Consider the following 19,423-nt stretch of genomic DNA (forward strand, 5'->3'; position numbering starts at 1 on the left):
GACCGAGGCCGCCTCGGAGGTCGGGTCCAGGCCGAGGACGGCACGGGCCGCTTGTCGGAGTCCGGGCCTTTTGTTGGAGAATCACTCGGCTCTTTTCGGACAGCGGAGGGGGCGTTCGGGCGTTTCCGCCATGAAGGGGCGGGGCTTGCTGCGCCGCCGCCTGCAGGGGGCGCCGTTGCCGATGCGATGTTCCGCGGAGGGCAGGGCTAGCGTTCGGGAGCAGAGAGGTGGGCTTGGTCCAGGAGCCCCCTTTGTGCGTTTGATGACGAGGCTGTGTGGAAGGCGCCAGAGGGCAGTAATAAAGAAGTTACTTAACCCATCTAGACCTCACTTTAGTCATCTGCAAAGGGGGACAGTTTCCTGCGGCTATGCAGACCTGCGGAGAATTTACAAAGGGCTGGCTCCCAGTGAACAGCAATGATTGTGATAATGCGCAAAAGGCCCTGCCGAGCCAGGAAACAACGTCCAAGTCTTGGGTTTCTGCCTCCAGTGAGCTCCATTTTGAACTGAAAGGGAGGCAGCTGCAAGGGGCCGTAAAAGCGCAGCCTGCCATTCAGCCCTGCTGCTGAGCCGGGGGCCACTGCTCCCTCATCGCTGAGCCCCCTGAGCCTGGCGCCCTCCACCTCTGGCTTGTGATAGATTTATTTATGTACTTGAAAGAGTTACAGAGAGATTGGGAGGAGAGAGAAATCTTCCATCCGTGGGCTCGCTCCCCAAATAGCCGCAACAGCCACAGCTGGGCCAGGAGTCAGGCGCTTCCTCTGGGTCTCCTTCATGGGTACGGAGGACCAAGCCATCTTGGGCCATCTTCTCCTGCTTTCCCAGGTGCGTTACCAGAGAGCTGGATCAGAAGTGGAGTGGCCGGGACTCGAACCGGCGCCCACATGGGATGCCAGCATCTCAGGCAGCAGCTTTAACTGCTATGCCACAGCGCTGGCCCCAAAGACGGAACATGCTGTCTATGGGACATCACGGTTCTTGGGCATTTATTCACTCAACGAACAGACTTTACTAATACTTTTGCCGCCAGGCCCTGGAGATACAGCATTGGTACGGATGCCCACTCTGGTGGAGCTCAGAGTCCAGTCAGGGGACAGATGACCCTTTAAAGTGTCAGGACTCAGGTGAGGGAAAGGTAGGGGGCGCTAGGACCTCAGAGGAAGCAGCCTTCAAATCCTGGGGGGGTCGCTGAGAGGTCCCTCAGGGAGGCGTAACCTGGAATACCTGCAGCAGGGTTAGCAGGGTGAGGGGTGCAGGAAAGCATTTCAGACAGGACTCTCAGGCTGCAAGAGAAGGCAGAATCCGAACTTCGTGGGGCGGGTTTGTGAGCTGTTGCCTGGGAAGCCCGCATCCCACATTGGAGTGCCGTGGTTCGAGTCCCAGCTCTGCTTCCGAGTCCCATTTTCTGCTCATACGTGCCCTGGGAGGCAGCAGTTGCCTCCAGTACTTGGGGCCCTGCAACGTGTGTGGGGAGGCCCGGATGGAGGTCCAGTCTCCTGGCTTCAGCCTGGCCCAGCCCTGGCGGTTGCAAGCATTTGGCAGCAAACCAATGGATGGAAAATTGCTCTGTGTGTCTCTGCAATTTTTTTTAAAAAAGATTTACTTACTTGAGAGGCAGAGTGATGGAGAGAGAGAGACAGAAAGAGATCCTCCATCCACTGGTTCACTCCCCAAATGGCTGCAACAGCCAGGGCTGGGGCCAGGCTGAAGTCAGGAGACTGGATCTCCATCCGGGCCTCCCACGTGGGTGCAGGGGCCCAGCACCTGGGCCATCTTCTGCTGCTTTCCCAGGCGCATTAGCAGGGAGCTGGATCAGAAGTGGGGCAGCCGGGACTTGAACTGGCGCCCACATGGATTGCTGTTGTTGTAGGCAGAGGCTTAACCCACTGTGCCACGATGCCAGCCTCTCTCTGCCTTTCAAATTAAAATGGAAATGGAATATTTTAAAAGAATTTCATGAGGGTGGGCAGAAGCAGGCATGGCTCTTCATCCACCCCGCCCCCTCCTCGGATGCCACCCGGGAACATTCTTATGTCCAGGGGGTGCCTCGCGCGTCTGTTCACCCATCACATAAATCCTGAGCACCCGTGTGTAAGAACCACTCCCTGTCCCCGCAGGCCTACGGTCTAGGAGGGGACAGAAGACACAAGCACCAGGGACTGCAGCACCCGTCATCGCCCGAGACAACGTGGAGGAAGACGGCGGCTCTGGGAGAGAGGTGGCGGTTCTCCGCCAGCCATCAGCGTCAGAATCCCAGACCAGAGCCTGGCCAGTGACTTAACCTCTTCAGGCCTCGGGTTGCTCACCAAAGCTTCGCAGTGTTGTGGAATCTAAATGAGATAATGCACATGGAAGACTCGACAGCAGGCACTCATTGAGCCTGCGGGTCCCTGAACCACATCCGGAGACAGCTCTTCTGCTCCAGGGACACCAGCTCAGGCGCTCCCCCTGGGACTCGGCTCCGATCATCTGAGTGCGCCCAGAAATTTGGGTGAGAAGTGCCGAACAGAATTTGTAAATATTTTAAAAAATGTATTTGAGAGGTAGAGAGAGAGCGTATCCGTCTGCCAGTTCACTCCCCAAATGCCTGCAACAGCCAGGGCTGGGCCAGGCTGACACCAGGAGCCCAGAGCTCCACCCAGGTCTCCCACGTGGGTGACGGAAACCCAACTACTTGAGCCACCAGGGCAGCCTCCCAGCGTCTGCATTAGCAAGGAGCCAGAGCCAGATATTAAGCCCAGGCACTCAGATATGGGATGGGGACATCCTAACTGGCAGCTTAACTGGGCTAAATGGCATCTTGAAAAACTAATAGAAAGCATACTAACAGGGTGGGCATTTGGTGTAGCAGTTAAGATGCCACGTGGGATGCCCGCAGCCCCTCTTAGAGTGCCGAGTTCAAGTTCTGGCTCGTTCCTGATTCCAGCTTCCTGCTAAATGATGTTTGCCCCCCATGGCAGCAGGTGACGGCTCAGGTAGTTGGGTCCCTGCTACCCAGGTGGGAGACCTACAATGAGTTCCCAGCCCCTGGCTTTGGCCTGGTCCAGCACTGGGTGTTACAGGTGTTTGGGAAGTGAGTCAGTAGATGGGAGATCTCTGTGCCTTTCCTACCTTTTTTAAAAGAATTTTATTTATTTGAGGCAGAGTTGCAGACAGAGAGAGGTCTTCCATCTGCTGGTTCCCTCCCCCACATGGCCACAATGGCTGGAACTGCGCTGACCCACAGCCAAAAGCCAGGAGCTTCTTCCGGTTCCCCGAAGTGAGTGCAGGGGTCCAAGCGCTTGGGCCATCTTCTACTGCTTCCCCAGGCCACCAGCAGAGAGCTGGATCAGAAGAGGAGCAGCTGGGACTCAAACCAGCATCCATGTGGCATGCCGGTGCCACAGGCGGAGGCTTAACCTACTACACCACAGCGCTGGCCCCTCTTTCTCACCTTCAAAGAAAAGTAAATCATGTAATAGCACATTATCTCCACTAGCTCCCCTCACCGCAGCCAAGATCTCCGTCAGCTCTGCCTCCTCCTTCCTCCCTGACTAACCTCCCCAGATCAGAAGTCACCAGAGGCACCCAGCAGAACCCGCGCTGTACGGGTGACCGCGTCCCAGTCCAGGCCCACTCTGGGCACCTGCAGGCTTCTGTCTGCACTGAGCTCCTGGCTCAGGGCCGCAGCTGAGCTTTCAGAAACCTTCTTGGCCGGTCTCCTCCATGCTGGCATCTGCTGCCTTGGGACAGAATGCAGAGGACAGGCCAGCGAACGGCTGCCCCTGAGCAGGGTGGGCTGTGCCCACTTGCAGGGGCCCAGTAACACCTCGATCACCTTCCAACACTGACCATCAAGAATCCAAGCGTTGGGGGGCCGGCACTGTGTACGACAGGTTAAGACGCTGCTAGCATGCTGGCAGCCCATGCTGCAATGCCAGCTGGAGTCCTGGCTGCTCTGTTTCCATCCAACTCCCTGCTAATGCGTGTGGGAAAGCAGTGGAGGGTGGTCCAGGCACTTGGGCCCCTGCCCCCCATGTGGGAGACCCGGATGCAGTTCTAGGCCTAGCCCAGCCCTAGCCATGGTGGCCACTTGGGGAGTGAACCAGTGGACAGAGGTTTCTCTCTCCCTCTCTGTCACTCTGCCTTTCAAATTCTCCCCACATCTCAATTTACACTCTGGCAGACAATCTGCCTCCCTGTTGTCCTTGCACCTGCTTGCCCTGTGACCTTGGCAGGTCACTTTCTTCCTCTGACCCTGCACACCTGGAAAGCGCTTGTGAAAGTGCTCAGAACACAGTAGGCGGGCGCTCACCACATGGAAGCTGTCACAATTTTTTTTTTAATTTATTTGAAAAGCAGAGTGGCAGAGATTTTTCCACTCGCTGGTTCACTCCCTAAATCACCACAACAGCCAGGGCTGGGCCAGGCTGGAGCCAGGAGCCAGGAGCTCCATCCAGGTCCCCTACATGGGTGGCAGGAATTCAAGTACTGGCTCACCATTTACTGCTTCTGAGGCACATGAGCAGGGAACTGGATCAGAAGCGGAGGAGCCACATCTCAAACCAGGCACTCTGATATGGGACCTGAGTGTCCCAAGTGATGGCTTAACCCACTGTACCATACAACTGCCCCACCACAACTGTTTTCTTGATGACTCAAAATTTTCACCATGAGTATCAACCATCATCCCACAATTCCCTTCTACTTATTGTCCCTGCTGGCCTGGGTCATCCAGAAAGCTGACCCCACAATCAATTTAACTTCCTGACTATACTGCTTGGGAAGCCTTCCCCTTCCAAGACAACCCAGAGAAAACACCAGAACCTGGAAAAAACAACCTAGAGCCAATTATTCTCAACCCCTCTTGCATTCACCAAGGTGCCAGAAGGAACCCCTGGCCAACCAGGATGGAGTCGGGAAAGTGCTGGGTCCGGCTAGAGTGTACCCTCTGCAGAGCCCATCAGACCTGGCTTTGAATCCCAGCTCCAGCACTTACTAGCTGTGCAACCTGGAGAAAGTTACCCCACCTCTCTGAGCTTTCATTTCTCAAAGTATGAACTGGGGATAGTAACCATATCTACTTCATAGGGTCACAGGCATGAGAGGGGTCAGGGTCAAAAGTAGAGGCGTTTCTCCCCTTCCTTAGCCCCAGAGCCTTTACTCCCATTGTCACTTAGGGCTCGCTCTGGGCACAAGGGTGCCTGGAATCTACAAGTCCCACTCAATCTGGATAGAAGGTCCCCCTTGGAAAGACCAGTGATATGGTCAGGTAGGAAGTCAGATATGAGCTTATGTGTACGTGACATCTCAAAGTCATCCCGATAACGTTTCAGGGGCAGCCCAGTATTCGCATCCTGCCCTGCCCCCTTCTACCCGGTAAGCTGCCAGGTGGAGGTCCCCACCCCTTCTGCCTGACAAATCTTCCAGATGCAGCCCAGTGTCTGCATTTCAAATACCCTGCTCCGGATCCTGACTCCTCCTGTCTGATACCTTCAGGGGAAAACTCAGATAGGAGCTTCTTAATATTTAAATCCATAAAATCCTTTGTTTCAGGAGATGTGTGAAGACAAAGACCCATCTTCTTAACTCCCCCCCCCCCCCGGCCTCAACCGGACTGGGACTGCGCGCTCAGCCCGCTGCCTCTATGCTGAGTTGCCCACCTGCCTGCCTGCCTGCCCAGGTGTACTCTCTCCACTCAACCATGTAACCTCGCTCTCCCCCAGTCTGAGCCACTGGGCACTCCCTCTCAGGTCCTGTCTGGAGAGGTGCCCATCCGTTCTTACAGATGTCCCTGCCCTAATAAACTTTGCTACTTTACTTTCCACTGCTCTGTCTCACACCTGAATTTCTCGCATGAAGACAAGAACCCTGCCATTAACCAGTAACAATATCATCCCTCTCAGTCTTGGGAAGCACAGCACAAGAATCATTCATCCATAACTGCCCACAGCAGGAGCTGGAGTCAGGGAGATAGGGCTGTGCATCTTCCCCACGCAAGGCCTTCAGGGCAGAATTCAGCCTCCCACGGAATGCAGTCCCAGGGCAGCAGATGGGTGGGCGGCAGGCCTGCTGCAGTCTTTCATCAGCTGCTGCAGTCCCATGGAGGCTGAGACTGTGGGTGGAACCCGGGAGGGGGAGGCTTATGCAAAACGGCACGTAGTTCAGGCAATGGGGCGAGGAGGCCGCCTTCCCTTTACTCTAAGTCAGGTCCAAGCTTGGCAGAAAGAGGGCGTCTCTACGGAGGGGGAGGAGGAGGAGGTGGAGGGGACAAGGACAGAGAAACTGGAGAAAGGAGGGACAGGACAGAAGGAGGAGGGGAGAGGGGAAGGGGCCTGAAGTGGAGGGAGGAGAGACAAGAATGCAGAGCGGAAGGGAGGCAAGAATTGGGAGACAGAATTTGCTGAACTCGAAAAGGAAAGGCCATACTAGGAGCATCGTGAGTTTGCAGGCAATGGAGGGGGCAGGCGTTGAGCCCCAGTGAAGGTGGCCGACCACACAGCTGAGCTGTGGGGCTCCAGGCCTGGGAGTGGGGGCCACATCTGCAAGCCCACTTTCTCCAGCACGCCTCCCTCCAAGGCAGAGCCGGCTGGGAGCTGTCCAAATGCCCGGTGCTGAAATGTGCGGGCGACCAACAGCCTCTCAGGCAGAGCCTCTCAGTCCTCCTACAACTCCTTGTTAAGCACCTACTGCAGGCCAGTCAGCATTGCAAGTGCCAGGGAAATCAGAGAACACTTCAGACACAACACTACGCCCTTAGGAAGCCTGCGTCTGCATGGGAGAAGGCAGGATAAGTAAGACACACAGTGGCGTGTTAGAGAAGGCAAAATTCTACAGAGAAAAAAAGAAAGTGGGAAAAGAATGAGTTCAGCCAAGACACACCCCAAACGATGTCCCCACGGAGGTGACATTGTGGTGTAGGGTGTCCAGCCAAGAAGTGCTGGCTCATAGGTCATGGGAACTCTCGGCTGGGCAACCTGTCAGAGACCAGACCCCAAAACTATCAGCCCCAGGGAGCTGCTGGTCCCCTCTGTGGTTCCCTATCATCTCTCCAGCCTCAGATTACCTGAGCCCCTACTGAGCAAGATAAACAAGTTTCCATCGTCTACATCCAGAACCAACTTAGGACTGGATGACCTGAGACACCAGGCAGACCATGTCTTCACTCTGGCCTTCTTACTTGTTTATAAAATAGGGACAATGACCCTTGCCTAGTGAGTAAGGTTTGTGGAGGTCCCAAGGAGATGGTGGTGGCTGGATTCCCCCTGCTGTACCTGAGGGAGGGATGCTCTCACAGGAGCCCCACTCGTTTGAGTTCCCAGCACTCAGCACAGGTGCCGTATGAATGGAGTGACAGCACCGCCTGGGAGATGTTCACAGTTTCACTGATTTATCTTTTTCCCTGCAAAAGCACCAGCTTTTTTTGTTCAGAGGAGCCCAGATGGCAGCTCCAGGACAGCAGAAGCTGAGACCAGATTCTAAGTGGGTCCTCCGCTTCAGGCCACGGGACCCTTATTCTGGAGACACTGGAAGCAAGAAGCCCCCGAGGACAAGTAGGTTTGGGCAGCTCAGCATACTCAGTGCTCAGCACCGGCTCCAGGAAGATCAGCTCCAAGAACCCTGTTTAAGCCCTCTGGTCTTGAAACTCGCTCTTCTCTCTTTTGGAGGACACTTACTATCACCCTGAAGGTGTTCTGGGAACTGCTGGGCGGGATCCGGAAGGAACTTGAGAATCCTTGTCCCGGCGAGGAGACAATTCTGGGGGTGTACGAGGTTCTACAACCTCAGTGTGTAGTGCATGCCTGTCAACTAACAGCTGCTCCATAAGCATTTGGTGGGTAGTGAGTGAGTGACAACGTGGCTCTCCTCACAGGGAACAAGGAGAGAGTGACTCGGTCCAAGGACTCAGGGCAGAACCATTCTTAGTCCCCTTAGGACCACAAGTTTAGCTCGATGGGATTCATTCACTCATCACAAACACCACAACTGAAAGTGCAATGCCATAGATTAGCACCGGGGACCATGAAGACACCCAAGAGGGGATAATTAACTAAATGGAGGGCGGGGGGTGAAAGAGGCCAAGAATCGCTCCTGGAGGTGAGAATGAAGGGTGCTCTGGGGGCTGACCTCAAGGCTCAAGCCCTCCTGCCATTTTTCTACTCCCATGAGCCAGGCTTCTTGGAGTCCACAGGCTACAGTTGGATGGCTATGACCCCCTGGCCCCAACAGAATCCACCTTGTCCCCATCTTTTACCGCTGCCCCTCCCACTGTCCCTCCCTGCTGTCAGCTGTCTGTCAGCCTTCCCACACCCAGAGAACAGTATCTGCATTCTGCAGACTGAAAGTGCCCAAAGGAATAGGCTCTCGTGGCAAAATTCCAAGTAGCATGAAAAATAAATGGGAGCTGTTTGTTCTCAAGATGATATTTATTCTCAAAAATAAATGAAAGTCCTGCCCAGGCCCCCTGAATGCCTCTCCCAGGGCCCTCCGATCAGCTACTCAGCTCACCCTCCCAGCACTACTGCAAAGCAGCCCCTGGGCCCCTGCCGCCTGGAGCATGACTGGGTCTTTAAGCCGAGGAAAATGCTTCATCATGCTCTGCTTCCTCAAGCAAAACCAGAAACTCCCTTCCCCTGCCCCCTCCCTCCAGCACACTCCCCTTCCAGTAAAACGTGGTTAAAGGGACAGCACCATTCAGTCCCCAGCCAGGAGGGTCTGCACAGAACCAAGGGGCTGGGAACAGGGCAGAGGGCAAACAGAGAGGAACTGGCAGGGGGCTTTCCTGGGGCTCCCACAGAAGGAAAACCAGAGTAAAGTGGAGGGGGAGGCATAGTAGAGGTCATGATAATGGCCTGGGAGAGGTTCAAATCTGGGAGGGGAGTCTACACTGACTTCCCTGGGGTCTTAGGGCTTCTGGTATTTATGGGGTTCTTTTCAAAGGAACCGGACATCCCAAGTCGGGGGAAAACTTCACAGAGAATGAGGAGCCCTACCAGCAAGACCTGGGTGGGTCGGTGGCTCACTGGGCGATCCTTCTGGGTCACTCAGCCCCACCCCACCCCCACCGCAGTTCCGCATCTGCAGAACTCTGGGGTCCTGCAAGGAAGAGTCAGCAGGCTTCCCTCCCCTCCCCCCAAGCTAAAGGCAGAAGTTAACCCCTTTCTTGCCAAGAAGAGGAGTCTCTGTCCGCGGTGCTGAAGCACCAGCCGCAGCGCCGCCCCCACACCCCAGGCATCCGACATGAGCCAGCACCTAGAGAGAGAGAGCCAAGTAACACAGCAGTTACCTGGACCCCCAGTTATCAGGGACCCGTTTGCTGCCCAATCTCCCATTAGGGCTCATGGGGGATGAGGGACTCTGGCACCCGGAAGCATCTCACCGCTTCCCCAGGGACTAGAGGGGATGTCTTTTGGGGAGCTGGCTTGTGCCCTGTCGGTGGGGGCGGGGGAAGAGGGTGACAAGTAGAAGCTGAGGTGGAGAGGGGAGAGAGGAAGTCGGTCTTACTAGTTGTGGGGGAGCCGCTGCCAGGTCTCCAGGCAACTTGTGGGCTCCCCTCCCTAAAGTGGGACAGTTGGGGGTCTAGGGCTGCAGCCTGTCCCTGGGGCAAGACCCCATCACTGTAGGGCACAGCTTGTCCAAGGTCACCCTGCTAACAAACTGCAGAGAGGCCTCAGGGGTGCAGAACCCGCACCTGCCCCCACAGGGCACAGAGGCCAGCTCTCCACCTTGCAGGCCCAGTCCCCCACAGCACCCCCACTCCAGGTTCTGGGCCTTGGTTCCCCTGCTCTGCCCTTCACTGAGGCTGGTTGCAAAGTGCCCCATTTTCCACCTTGGGGGCCACTGCAGACTGTGCAGATCTCTGTGCCCCCCCACAACTGGGACCCCCCCACCATCCTCTGCAGTGTCTCCCATACTCCCTTCGAGGTAGTCTTACCTTCCTTCCCAACTCCAGGTGCCCCTTTGGCGGGAGTTTCTTGCGCTCTCCTGGTGGCCACACTAGCTGTTAGGGGAACACTGTACCTCTGATGGGGGGCAGAGTGAGGGCTATCCATCCTCCATAGTAGCCACCACGCTCCCATTCAGGATGGCCTCTCTCTCATGTTCCAGGCCGGCTATAGTGTCTCTGCACACCGTACACCGAGGGTCTCTAACTATCAGGAAACCTTGTGTCCCCTGCCCGGCGGCGTCCCCTCCCCTTCCTGACCACGCCAGTCTTCCATCGCTCTATCCCAAGGACAGCCTGCCCCGACCCCCTACCGGGTCCTCTCTTACTCCGAACACACTTGCAGGGTCGCCCGACCCGTACTCAAAAAGGTCCACACCGGTCCCCACTCCGGAAGTCCCCGGCTCGCAGTGGGGCGCCCCTCTGACGCTGCGTCGGCTCCCCTACTCTCCGCGGTGCCCCCGCCCCGCCCCTCTCAATGCGGCGCTGCCGGTCGGCCCGGGGCCGCGGGGGAGGAGGTGCAGAGGGCGGGGCCCGCCTCCCCACCCCCACTGCCTAGGGGCTGGACCGGGGCCGCGGCCGCTATAAAAGGGCCGGCGTCCCGGTGCTGCCGCAGTGCCTCCCGCCCCGTCCCGGCCCCGCACCTGCTCCGGCCACGATGAGCTTCGGCGGCGCGGACGCGCTGCTGGGCGCCCCGTTCGCGTCGCTGCACGGGGGCGGCAGCCTGCACTATGCGCTGTCCCGCAAGGGCAGCACGCGCTCGGCGACCGGCTCCTCCAGCGGCTTCCACTCATGGGCTCGGACCTCCGTGAGCTCCGTGTCCGCCTCACCCAGCCGCTTCCGCGGCGCCGGCGCCGCCTCGAGCACTGACTCGCTCGACACGCTGAGCAACGGGCCGGAGGGCTGCGTGGTGGCGGCGGCTGCTGCGCGCAGCGAGAAGGAGCAGCTGCAGGCGCTGAACGACCGCTTCGCCGGCTACATCGACAAGGTGCGGCAGCTCGAGGCGCACAACCGCAGCCTGGAGGGCGAGGCGGCGGCGCTGCGGCAGCAGCAGGCCGGCCGCGCCGCCATGGGCGAGCTGTACGAGCGCGAGGTGCGCGAGATGCGCGGCGCCGTGCTGCGCCTGGGCGCGGCGCGCGGCCAGCTGCGCCTGGAGCAGGAGCACCTGCTGGAGGACATCGCGCACGTGCGCCAGCGCCTCGACGACGAGGCCCGGCAGCGCGAGGAGGCAGAGGCGGCGGCCCGCGCGCTCTCCCGCTTTGCGCAGGAGGCCGAGGCGGCGCGGGCGGAGCTGCAGAAGAAGGCGCAGGCGCTGCAGGAGGAGTGCGGCTACCTGCGGCGCCACCACCAGGAGGAGGTGGGCGAGCTGCTCGGCCAGATCCAGGGCTGCGGCGCCGCGCAGGCGCAGGCGCAGGCCGAGGCGCGCGACGCCCTCAAGTGCGACGTGACGTCGGCTCTGCGCGAGATCCGCGCGCAACTCGAAGGCCACGCGGTGCAGAGCACGCTGCAGTCCGAGGAGTGGTTCCGAGGTGCGCATGCGCGCGGTGGGGTTGGGGGGGCGGTGGCGGGGGCGCCCCCTGCTGACTCAGCAGCGAGCGGCAGGGCGGAGGGACCACGGGGCGCAGCTGCGCCCCTGTGGAGTTGGTCAGCTCCTTGCTTCCCTGTGCAAAGTGCATGCGCCCTAGCTGAATAGCGGGTTCACGCGGGGTTTCTTGTGGAACACCCCCGACTCCGGGCTCCCTTTCGCTTGTCCTCCAGATTCTCGGTCAATTTCGGAGCCCTCTGCTCTGCACCTGAGCTTAGGCAGCCCCTCTCTCCGAGGTCCGTCTCTGCAACCCCAAAGCCGCGCGGGCTTCTGGTCCGCGAGCAGTGGGGGCCCTTTGCCCTGGGAAGCGGCGCTGCCCTCGCCTCTGTCCTGCAGCCTGCCGGGTCCCCTGGGCTACCCCTACCCACTCACCGCTTGACACCCTCTCCTTAATCTGCAGGGCGGGATGAAAGGGGTGGGGCAGTTTTTACAGGCTTTCTTCCCGGGGGGGGGGGGGGGGGGGGGACCGTTGCCACAGCACTTGCTGCCCTGGGCTGGGCTGGTGGCCTGTGGGCTAGTGGGTCTCCCCTGTCTCCTCCAGGGACGCTGGGAGCCCCTCCAGCGCGTCCTCCTCCCCCAAGTTCAGCGCAGCCCTGAGTCAGCACTGAAGCTGTGCCCAGCAGCTGCAGGGTGACCTTGAGCGACACTCGCCCTCCCTGCTTTCCATTTCTTTTTGGGTTGAAGGAACCCATCTGGGCTTCTTTCACCTTGGGGATGGAGTGGGGTCCTGAAAAACCGCATTGTCCTGTGGAGAGAGGGCACAGGCTAGGCAGTTCTCAGATGCACCTGTGGCCCATGGTAGATGAGACTCCTCGCCCCCCGGACGGTGCCGAGGGCTTGGCCGTCCGTAGCAGGGAGCCCCAGCGCGCCCGGATTGGGATGAACGCCTCTTCCTGTGCCCTTTGTATCTCTGCAGCAGCAGAACTGTGCCCTCCCGGTCTCTGCGGCAAGGCCACTCCCCGAGCAAACCTCTTTGCCCTCTTGGGTTTGCCCTTCACACAGGCAGGCCGTCCCAGGACTCCTGGCCCACCCAGCTGCCTTCCCTCCTTCCTCATCACCAGCAAGACTCGGGCCCTGAACGCCCCTGTCTGGGCATTCAGGAGGTGTAGACCAGTCTCCAGACTCCTCCTGCCCACCCCCACCCACCCCAGGGTCGTCTGGGAAGCAGGAGCCAGGGTGTGGCCACCATGGGCTCAGGGGGCCGCTGTGCCGTCTGGTGGAGGACGGGATGGCAGGCTGGCCCAGGAGCCTCGGCCTCTGCAGTGACCTTGGGCTCTGCAGAAGGGACCCTGGCTACGTGCTGACCTCGCTGCTCAGGGTTTTTATTTATTTATTTATTATTTATTTGGAAGTCAGACTTAGAGAGGGCGAGCTCCCATCTGCTGGCGCACTCCCCAAATGGCTGTAACAGCCAGGGCTGGGCTGAGCCAAAGCCAAGAGCCAGAAGCTTCATCTGCGTCTCCCATGTGAGTGGCAGGGGCCCAAGCACCCAGACTGTCCTCTGCTCCCTTCCCAGGCCGTTAGCAGGGAGCTGGATAGTAAGTAGAGCAGTCGAGACTTGAACCAGCACCTATAGGGGATGCTGGTATTGCAGGCAGTGGCTGTCCCCTGCTCACGACAACACCAGCTCCAGTCCTCCCACTTCTAAAGGCCACGGGCTTCAGCCACAGCGTCCAACCTTGAGCTCAGATTTCAGGCCCCTGGGCCAGGTCTCGCCTGGGAACACCTAGCACCGCCAGCCTCTTGCTGGGGAGCTGGACCAAGCCTAAGGACCAGAGCTGGGGGTTCCTCTGTCCCTGGGGGATTATGAATCCCATGCTGGGAGGAGGAGGAAGAGTCTGACCCTTGAAACCAGAGAGACACTAGGTTTGCAACCCTGCTCTGCTTCTCCCCAGCCTCGGGCAGCAGTCATTTGCTTGTCTCGAAGGATAGGTTGAATTAAGTACCGAGTATGCTATCTGGCACCCAGTAAGTCTTCAACCCTTGTGTGTCACCGTCTCAGTCTGGGCACTGGAACTCCAATCCAGGCCTGTCTGACTCTGTGCTGTGCCCCCTTCTGCCCCAGTGAGGCTGGACCGACTGTCGGAGGCAGCCAAGGTCAACACAGACGCCATGCGCACCGCGCAGGAGGAGATAACGGAGTACCGGCGTCAGCTGCAGGCCAGGACCACAGAGCTGGAGGCTCTGAAAAGCACCAAGGAGTCGCTGGAGAGGCAGCGCTCGGAGCTGGAGGACCGTCACCAGGCCGACATTGCCTCCTACCAGGTGAGCAGGCCGCTCCCTCCGCTGGTTGGGTGACCCTGAACAAGTCACTGCCTCTCTCTGAGCGGAGCTGTTAAGACTGTGCAGGCAGACATACTTCCTGGCTGTGTGACCCCAGGAAGGTCACCTGCCTCTCTGACGCTGAATTCCTTCTCTGCAGCGCCTGCTTTCCAGGGCTGTGCAGGGCCAGGAGCCAGCAAAGTTTAAGGGAGATGAGCGTGAACACGCTGTGGTCTCAGTGGGGCACTGGGTGAACACGACCTGTGGGGCACCTGGGGGAGACCTTGGCAGGTTGCTCCTGTGAAAGACAAATGGTGCAAATAATACATGGCGATTAGAGAAAACTAGGAAATAGAGGGGGAAAGAAAAAAGAGGAGGAAAAAATACAAACCAGACTGGCCCCAGGGAGCCTGGTGTGAGGGGAGGAGTTCAGGTCCTGTGTAACGTGCACCTGTGTGTTATTACCAAGCTCTGACTGGTGGGCACCAGGGAAGTCCTGTGTGTTGGTGGTGGTGGTGGTGGGTGGGGGAGCCACAGCAGACAGGCCGTGCTCTCACTGAGCATTTGCTAAGCTTACAAGATCTGTTAAAAGTTCACTCATTTTCCCACTGACCAGACTGGCCCTAACCGTGGTGGACGTCTGGTGTGTTTCATTCCAGACCTTTCTCCAGGCTGGGATGGTAACACACAGAGGGGCTTTTGCTGCAGATTCTCCAGGCCCACCAGTGAGGGACCCCATGGCTTTGAGCAGGGGAGAGGTTGGCCCCAGTGAGCCACTTGTGGTTTGCATCGCTGGCCCTGGCTTCCCTAGTGCTGAGGGCCAGGCGCCGGCTGGCCTGTGACGTTGTGACTTCTTGTTCCCCCCACCCCCAGGAAGCCATTCAGCAGCTGGACAATGAGCTGAGGAACACCAAGTGGGAGATGGCAGCCCAGCTCCGGGAATACCAAGACCTGCTCAACGTCAAGATGGCCCTGGACATCGAGATCGCTGCTTACAGGTGAGCGGGGCCAGGGGCTCCCAGGGCACCCAGAGGGAGAGAGCCCTTGCGTTCTACAGAGGGTCTAAGCTGGGGTTTTTCAGGCCCCCATTCAGGCAGCCTGTCTATCTTAGAGAGAAGTCACTTTTTAAAAAAAATTGTGGTCAGATACAAATAACATAAAATTGCCCACATTACCGTTTTAATGACTCAGTGGCATTCACGATGTCGTGCAGCCGGCTCTGCCATCCATCCCCAGAACTGTTTCCGTGATCCCAGACGCCACCTCCGTTAACGGTACCTCTCCCTTCTCCCTTCCCCTCAGCCCTGGTGGCCTTCCTGCAGACAAAAAGTCTGGAGTGACTCAGCGGCACGCTGACAGGGACTTAGCAGGTTCAAGCTCCCCCCTCCCCTCTCCAGCGAGCCAGAAGGCTGCTTTTGGAGGTCTCCTCACTCCCCGGACATTTGTGCTCTGGGGAAGCAAGAGACGTGGGGACCACAGGCCCCCGCCGCGGGCTGCTGGGGATGCCGAGCTACCTGTCTGCAAGCCGACCCAGGCGATGCAGGGACTCCGGGGCTGTCCCAGAGCCCTCGGTTCGTGAGAGCTCTGCGGAAGCCAGTCCCCAAGACCGAGTCGACCCAGCTGAGCAGGGCTGACCCCACGAGGATCTGTCCCTCTTGCTGACTGCCGGCTGTCGGCTTTCCCCCCTTGGCTCTGGTCTGTAATCTGGCCACCCCAGTCGCTGGTGTCAGGTAGGAGCTTGGGAGAAAGGCGGATGAGGGCCCTCCCCCAGGCCTGTGCGTTGAGAGCCACAGGTGATTCGTACACCACTCAGCTCGGGAAGCGCTGGTCCGTGGGCTGACCTACGGGCTTCAGTCCTTCCTATTCATTAGGTCACTGAAATAATCCCTGAGGCAGGGCCTCTGCGAGCAAACTGAGGCTGAAAGAGTTTGAGGGGCTTGGCCAAGGTCACTCATGTAACAAGTAGCAAAGCCAGGAGAAGAAACTGCTGCCATCATCCTATTCCTAAAACACAAAGAATGACAACAGAAGGTCAAAGGAGGATCTTGAAATTCAAGTGCAAAAATTCTAGGATCTCTTAAAAAAAAGATTTATGTATTTGGTAAGGCAGAGTTACAGAGAGAGGAAGAGACCATCCATCTGCTAGTTCATTCCTCAAACGGCCATGGCTGGGCCAGGCTGAGGCCAGGAGACTGGAACTCCATCTGGGTCTTCCACATGGGTGCAGGGGCCCAAGCACTGGGGCCATCTTCTGCTTTCCCAGCTCACAGCAGGGAGCTGGATTGGAAGTGGAGCAGCCAGGACTTGAACTGATGCCCATATGGGATGCCAGTGTTGCAGGCAGTGGATTAACCTGCTGTGCTACAATGCTAGTTGGCCCCCTCTAGGATCTCTTAAACCCAAATTTATAAATGCAGAATTATTTGCTTAGGATCCAGCTATCTCCTGAATAACATTTAGTTGAAGGACAATAAATGTAACTTCTGTGGGCCTTTTGTTTTTAAGATTTATTTATTTATTTACCTGAGAGGCAGAGTTACAGTGAGAGAGAGAGAACAGCCTTCCATCCACTGGTTCACTCCCCAAATGGCTGCAATGGTCAGAGCAGGGCCAACTGAAGCCAGGAACCTGGAGCTTCTTCTGGGTCTCCCATGTGAGTACAAGGGCCCAAGCACTTGGGCCTTCCTAGGCCATAGGTAGAGAGCTGGATCAGAAGTGGAGCAGCCGGGACACCAACCGGCACCTATATGGGATGCTGAAGCCCCAGGAGGAGGCTTAGCCTACTATGCCACAGAACTGGCCCCTGTGGGCTGTTTTTCTTGGGGAAGGAGGAGTGTTTTATTTAATAAGTTGCAGGCTTGCTGTATTAAACAGGAGCAGCCTCACTGGGGTATGGTTCTGGGCGGTCCCTGGGATGATTTGCTAAGTGACATTCTCCATTCTCAGAGTGCCCACTGTTCAGTCACATTGCTTCTGTCACTGAGCTTCAGGGTCATCCAGACCCCAAGCCAGGGAATCTGCCTGAGTTAACAATGATGTGTCCCATTATTCATTCCGCAGAAAACTCCTGGAAGGCGAAGAGTGTCGCATTGGCTTTGGCCCCATTCCTTTCTCCCTTCCAGAAGGACTCCCCAAAATCCCTTCCACGTCCACTCACATAAAGGTCAAGAGCGAAGAGAAAGTCAAGATGGTAGAAAAGTCAGAGAAGGAGACGGTGATAGTGGAGGAGCAGACAGAGGAGATCCAGGTCACCGAGGAAGTGACTGAGGAGGAAGAGAAAGAGGCCAAAGAGGAAGAAGGGGGAGAGGAGGAAGAAGCCAAGTCTCCCACAGAAGGAGGGGCTGCATCCCCGGAAGAGGAGGCCAAGTCCCCAGCCGAGGCCAAGTCCCCAGTGAAAGAAGAGGCCAAGTCTCCAGCCGAGGCCAAATCCCCAGCCGAGGCCAAGTCCCCAGCCGAGGCCAAGTCCCCCGAGAAGGCCAAGTCCCCAGTGAAAGAAGAGGCCAAGTCCCCCGAGAAGGCCAAGTCCCCAGTGAAAGAAGAGGCCAAATCTCCAGCCGAGGCCAAGTCCCCCGAGAAAGCCAAGTCCCCAGCCGAGGCCAAGTCCCCCGAGAAGGCCAAGTCCCCAGTGAAGGAGGAGGCCAAGTCCCCTGAGAAGGCCAAGTCCCCAGTTGAAGTCAAATCTCCAGCCGAGGCCAAATCCCCAGCTGAGGCCAAGTCCCCCGAGAAGGCCAAGTCACCAGCCGAAGCCAAATCCCCCGAGAAGGCCAAGTCCCCAGTGAAGGAGGAGGCCAAGTCCCCCGAGAAGGCCAAGTCCCCAGTGAAGGAAGAGGCCAAGTCTCCAGCCGAGGCCAAGTCCCCCGAGAAGGCCAAGTCCCCCGTGAAAGAAGAGGCCAAGTCCCCTGAGAAGGCCAAGTCTCCAGCCGAGGCCAAGTCCCCAGTGAAAGAAGAGGCCAAGTCCCCCGAGAAGGCCAAGTCCCCAGAGAAGGAAGAGGCCAAGTCTCCAGCCGAGGCCAAGTCCCCTGAGAAGGCCAAGTCCCCCGAGAAGGCCAAGTCCCCAGTTGAAGTCAAATCTCCAGCCGAGGCCAAATCCCCCGAGAAGGCCAAGTCCCCAGTGAAAGAAGAGGCCAAGTCCCCCGAGAAGGCCAAGTCTCCAGTGAAGGAGGAGGCCAAGTCCCCCGAGAAGGCCAAGTCTCCAGTGAAGGAAGAGGCCAAGTCCCCTGAGAAGGCCAAGTCCCCAGTGAAGGAGGAGGCCAAGTCCCCCGAGAAGGCCAAGTCCCCAGTGAAGGAGGAGGCCAAGTCCCCTGAGAAGGCCAAGTCCCCAGTGAAGGAGGAGGCCAAGTCCCCCGAGAAGGCCAAGTCCCCTGAGAAGGCCAAGTCCCCAGTGAAGGAGGAGGCCAAGTCCCCCGAGAAGGCCAAGTCCCCAGTGAAGGAGGAGGCCAAGTCCCCCGAGAAGGCCAAGTCCCCAGTGAAGGAGGAGGCCAAGTCCCCAGAGAAGGAGACCCCCAAGAAGGAGGAGGTGAAAGTCAAAGAGCCCCCAAAGAAGGTGGAGGAGACAGCCCCCGCCCCACCGAAAGTGGAGAAGGACAGCAAGAAAGACGAGGCACCCAAGAAGGAGGCCCCAAAGCCTGCTGTAGAAAAGCCCAAAGAATCTACAGCTGAAGCCAAGAAGGACGAGGCTGAAGATAAGAAAAAAGCAGCTCCTGCCAAGATGGAGGGGAAGGAGGAGGCTAAACCCAAAGAGAAGACGGAGGTGGCCAAGAAGGAGCCGGAGGATGCCAAGGCCAAAGAACCCAGCAAACCCACAGAGAAGGAGCCCGAGAAGCCAAAGAAGGAGGAGACCCCCGCAGCCCCGGTGAAGAAGGAAGCCAAGGAGGAGGCCAGGAAGCCCGAGGAGAAACCCAAGACGGAGGCCAAGGCCAAGGAGGATGACAAGGCCCTCTCAAAAGAGCCCAGCAAACCCAAGACGGAGAAGGCAGAGAAATCCTCCAGCACGGACCAGAAAGATAGCAGGCCTCCGGAGAAAGCCACAGAAGACAAGGCCGCCAAGGGGGAGAAATAGAGCGGGAAGAAGGGACGTCCCAGAGCAGCCAAAGACTCGGGGGGAGGGTGGTCCTGGAACTCAAGGGCCGGTGTAAGGAATTTCCCTTCCCTCCTCCCTTTTCTTTATGTAAGAAGAAACTCTGCTTAGACGACGGGCCCTCCTTTGCCAAACAGGAATTTCTGTTAGCGACATGTTAGCGAGAGGGCGCCGACACCCACATCCCAACCCTCCCTAGGCGATGGACAATTATGTTATGATAGCTTATGTAGCCGAATGTGATGTACGCCGAATGCCACACGTAAACACTTGACACAAACTGCCCCACCTCCTTTCCAAATAAGTGCATTTATTTCCTGTATGTACAACTGACTGATGACCGCAGTAACGAACGAGCAGTTAGACATGCATTACGCTTGAGATGTCTTAACCTACTCCCGAATGCCTTCTGTTTTCCAAAACAGTGGTCAAGCCCTCACCCCGAGCTCTCTGTCCTGGAAGAGCTGGAGCAGGTGGGGCTGGGCTGTGGCCACCGAACCAAGCCAGGGCGCACTTTCCACTGGAGTTCACTTTCAATTGCTTCTGTGCAATAAAACCAAGTGCTTATAACATGGAA

The 19,423-nt window shown here is 57.9% G+C and overlaps 1 protein-coding gene across 1 annotated transcript; it reads left to right on the forward strand.

Annotated features, from left to right (window-relative positions):
* The first annotated feature begins 10,520 nt into the window (after positions 1-10,520).
* NEFH (neurofilament heavy chain) lies at positions 10,521-19,423 on the forward strand. Its single transcript, XM_051826477.2, has 4 exons — positions 10,521-11,451; positions 13,573-13,772; positions 14,643-14,767; positions 16,830-19,423. Exons 1-4 carry the CDS (start codon positions 10,581-10,583, stop codon positions 18,826-18,828), a joined length of 3,195 nt encoding a protein of 1,064 aa, XP_051682437.2. The 5' UTR covers positions 10,521-10,580; the 3' UTR covers positions 18,829-19,423.

This window comes from Oryctolagus cuniculus, chromosome 21 (genome assembly GCF_964237555.1).
Source record: "Oryctolagus cuniculus chromosome 21, mOryCun1.1, whole genome shotgun sequence".
NCBI lineage: Eukaryota > Metazoa > Chordata > Mammalia > Lagomorpha > Leporidae > Oryctolagus > Oryctolagus cuniculus.

Excerpts from the sequence above, each read along its gene's own strand:
- NEFH (XM_051826477.2), top strand. The coding sequence starts at position 10,581 with ATGAGCTTCGGCGGCGCGGACGCGCTGCTGGGCGCCCCGTTCGCGTCG. Across the intron at positions 11,452-13,572 it reads GTCCGAGGAGTGGTTCCGAG|TGAGGCTGGACCGACTGTCG; the intron begins GTGCGCATGCGC and ends CTTCTGCCCCAG. Across the intron at positions 14,768-16,829 it reads ATCGAGATCGCTGCTTACAG|AAAACTCCTGGAAGGCGAAG; the intron begins GTGAGCGGGGCC and ends TTCATTCCGCAG.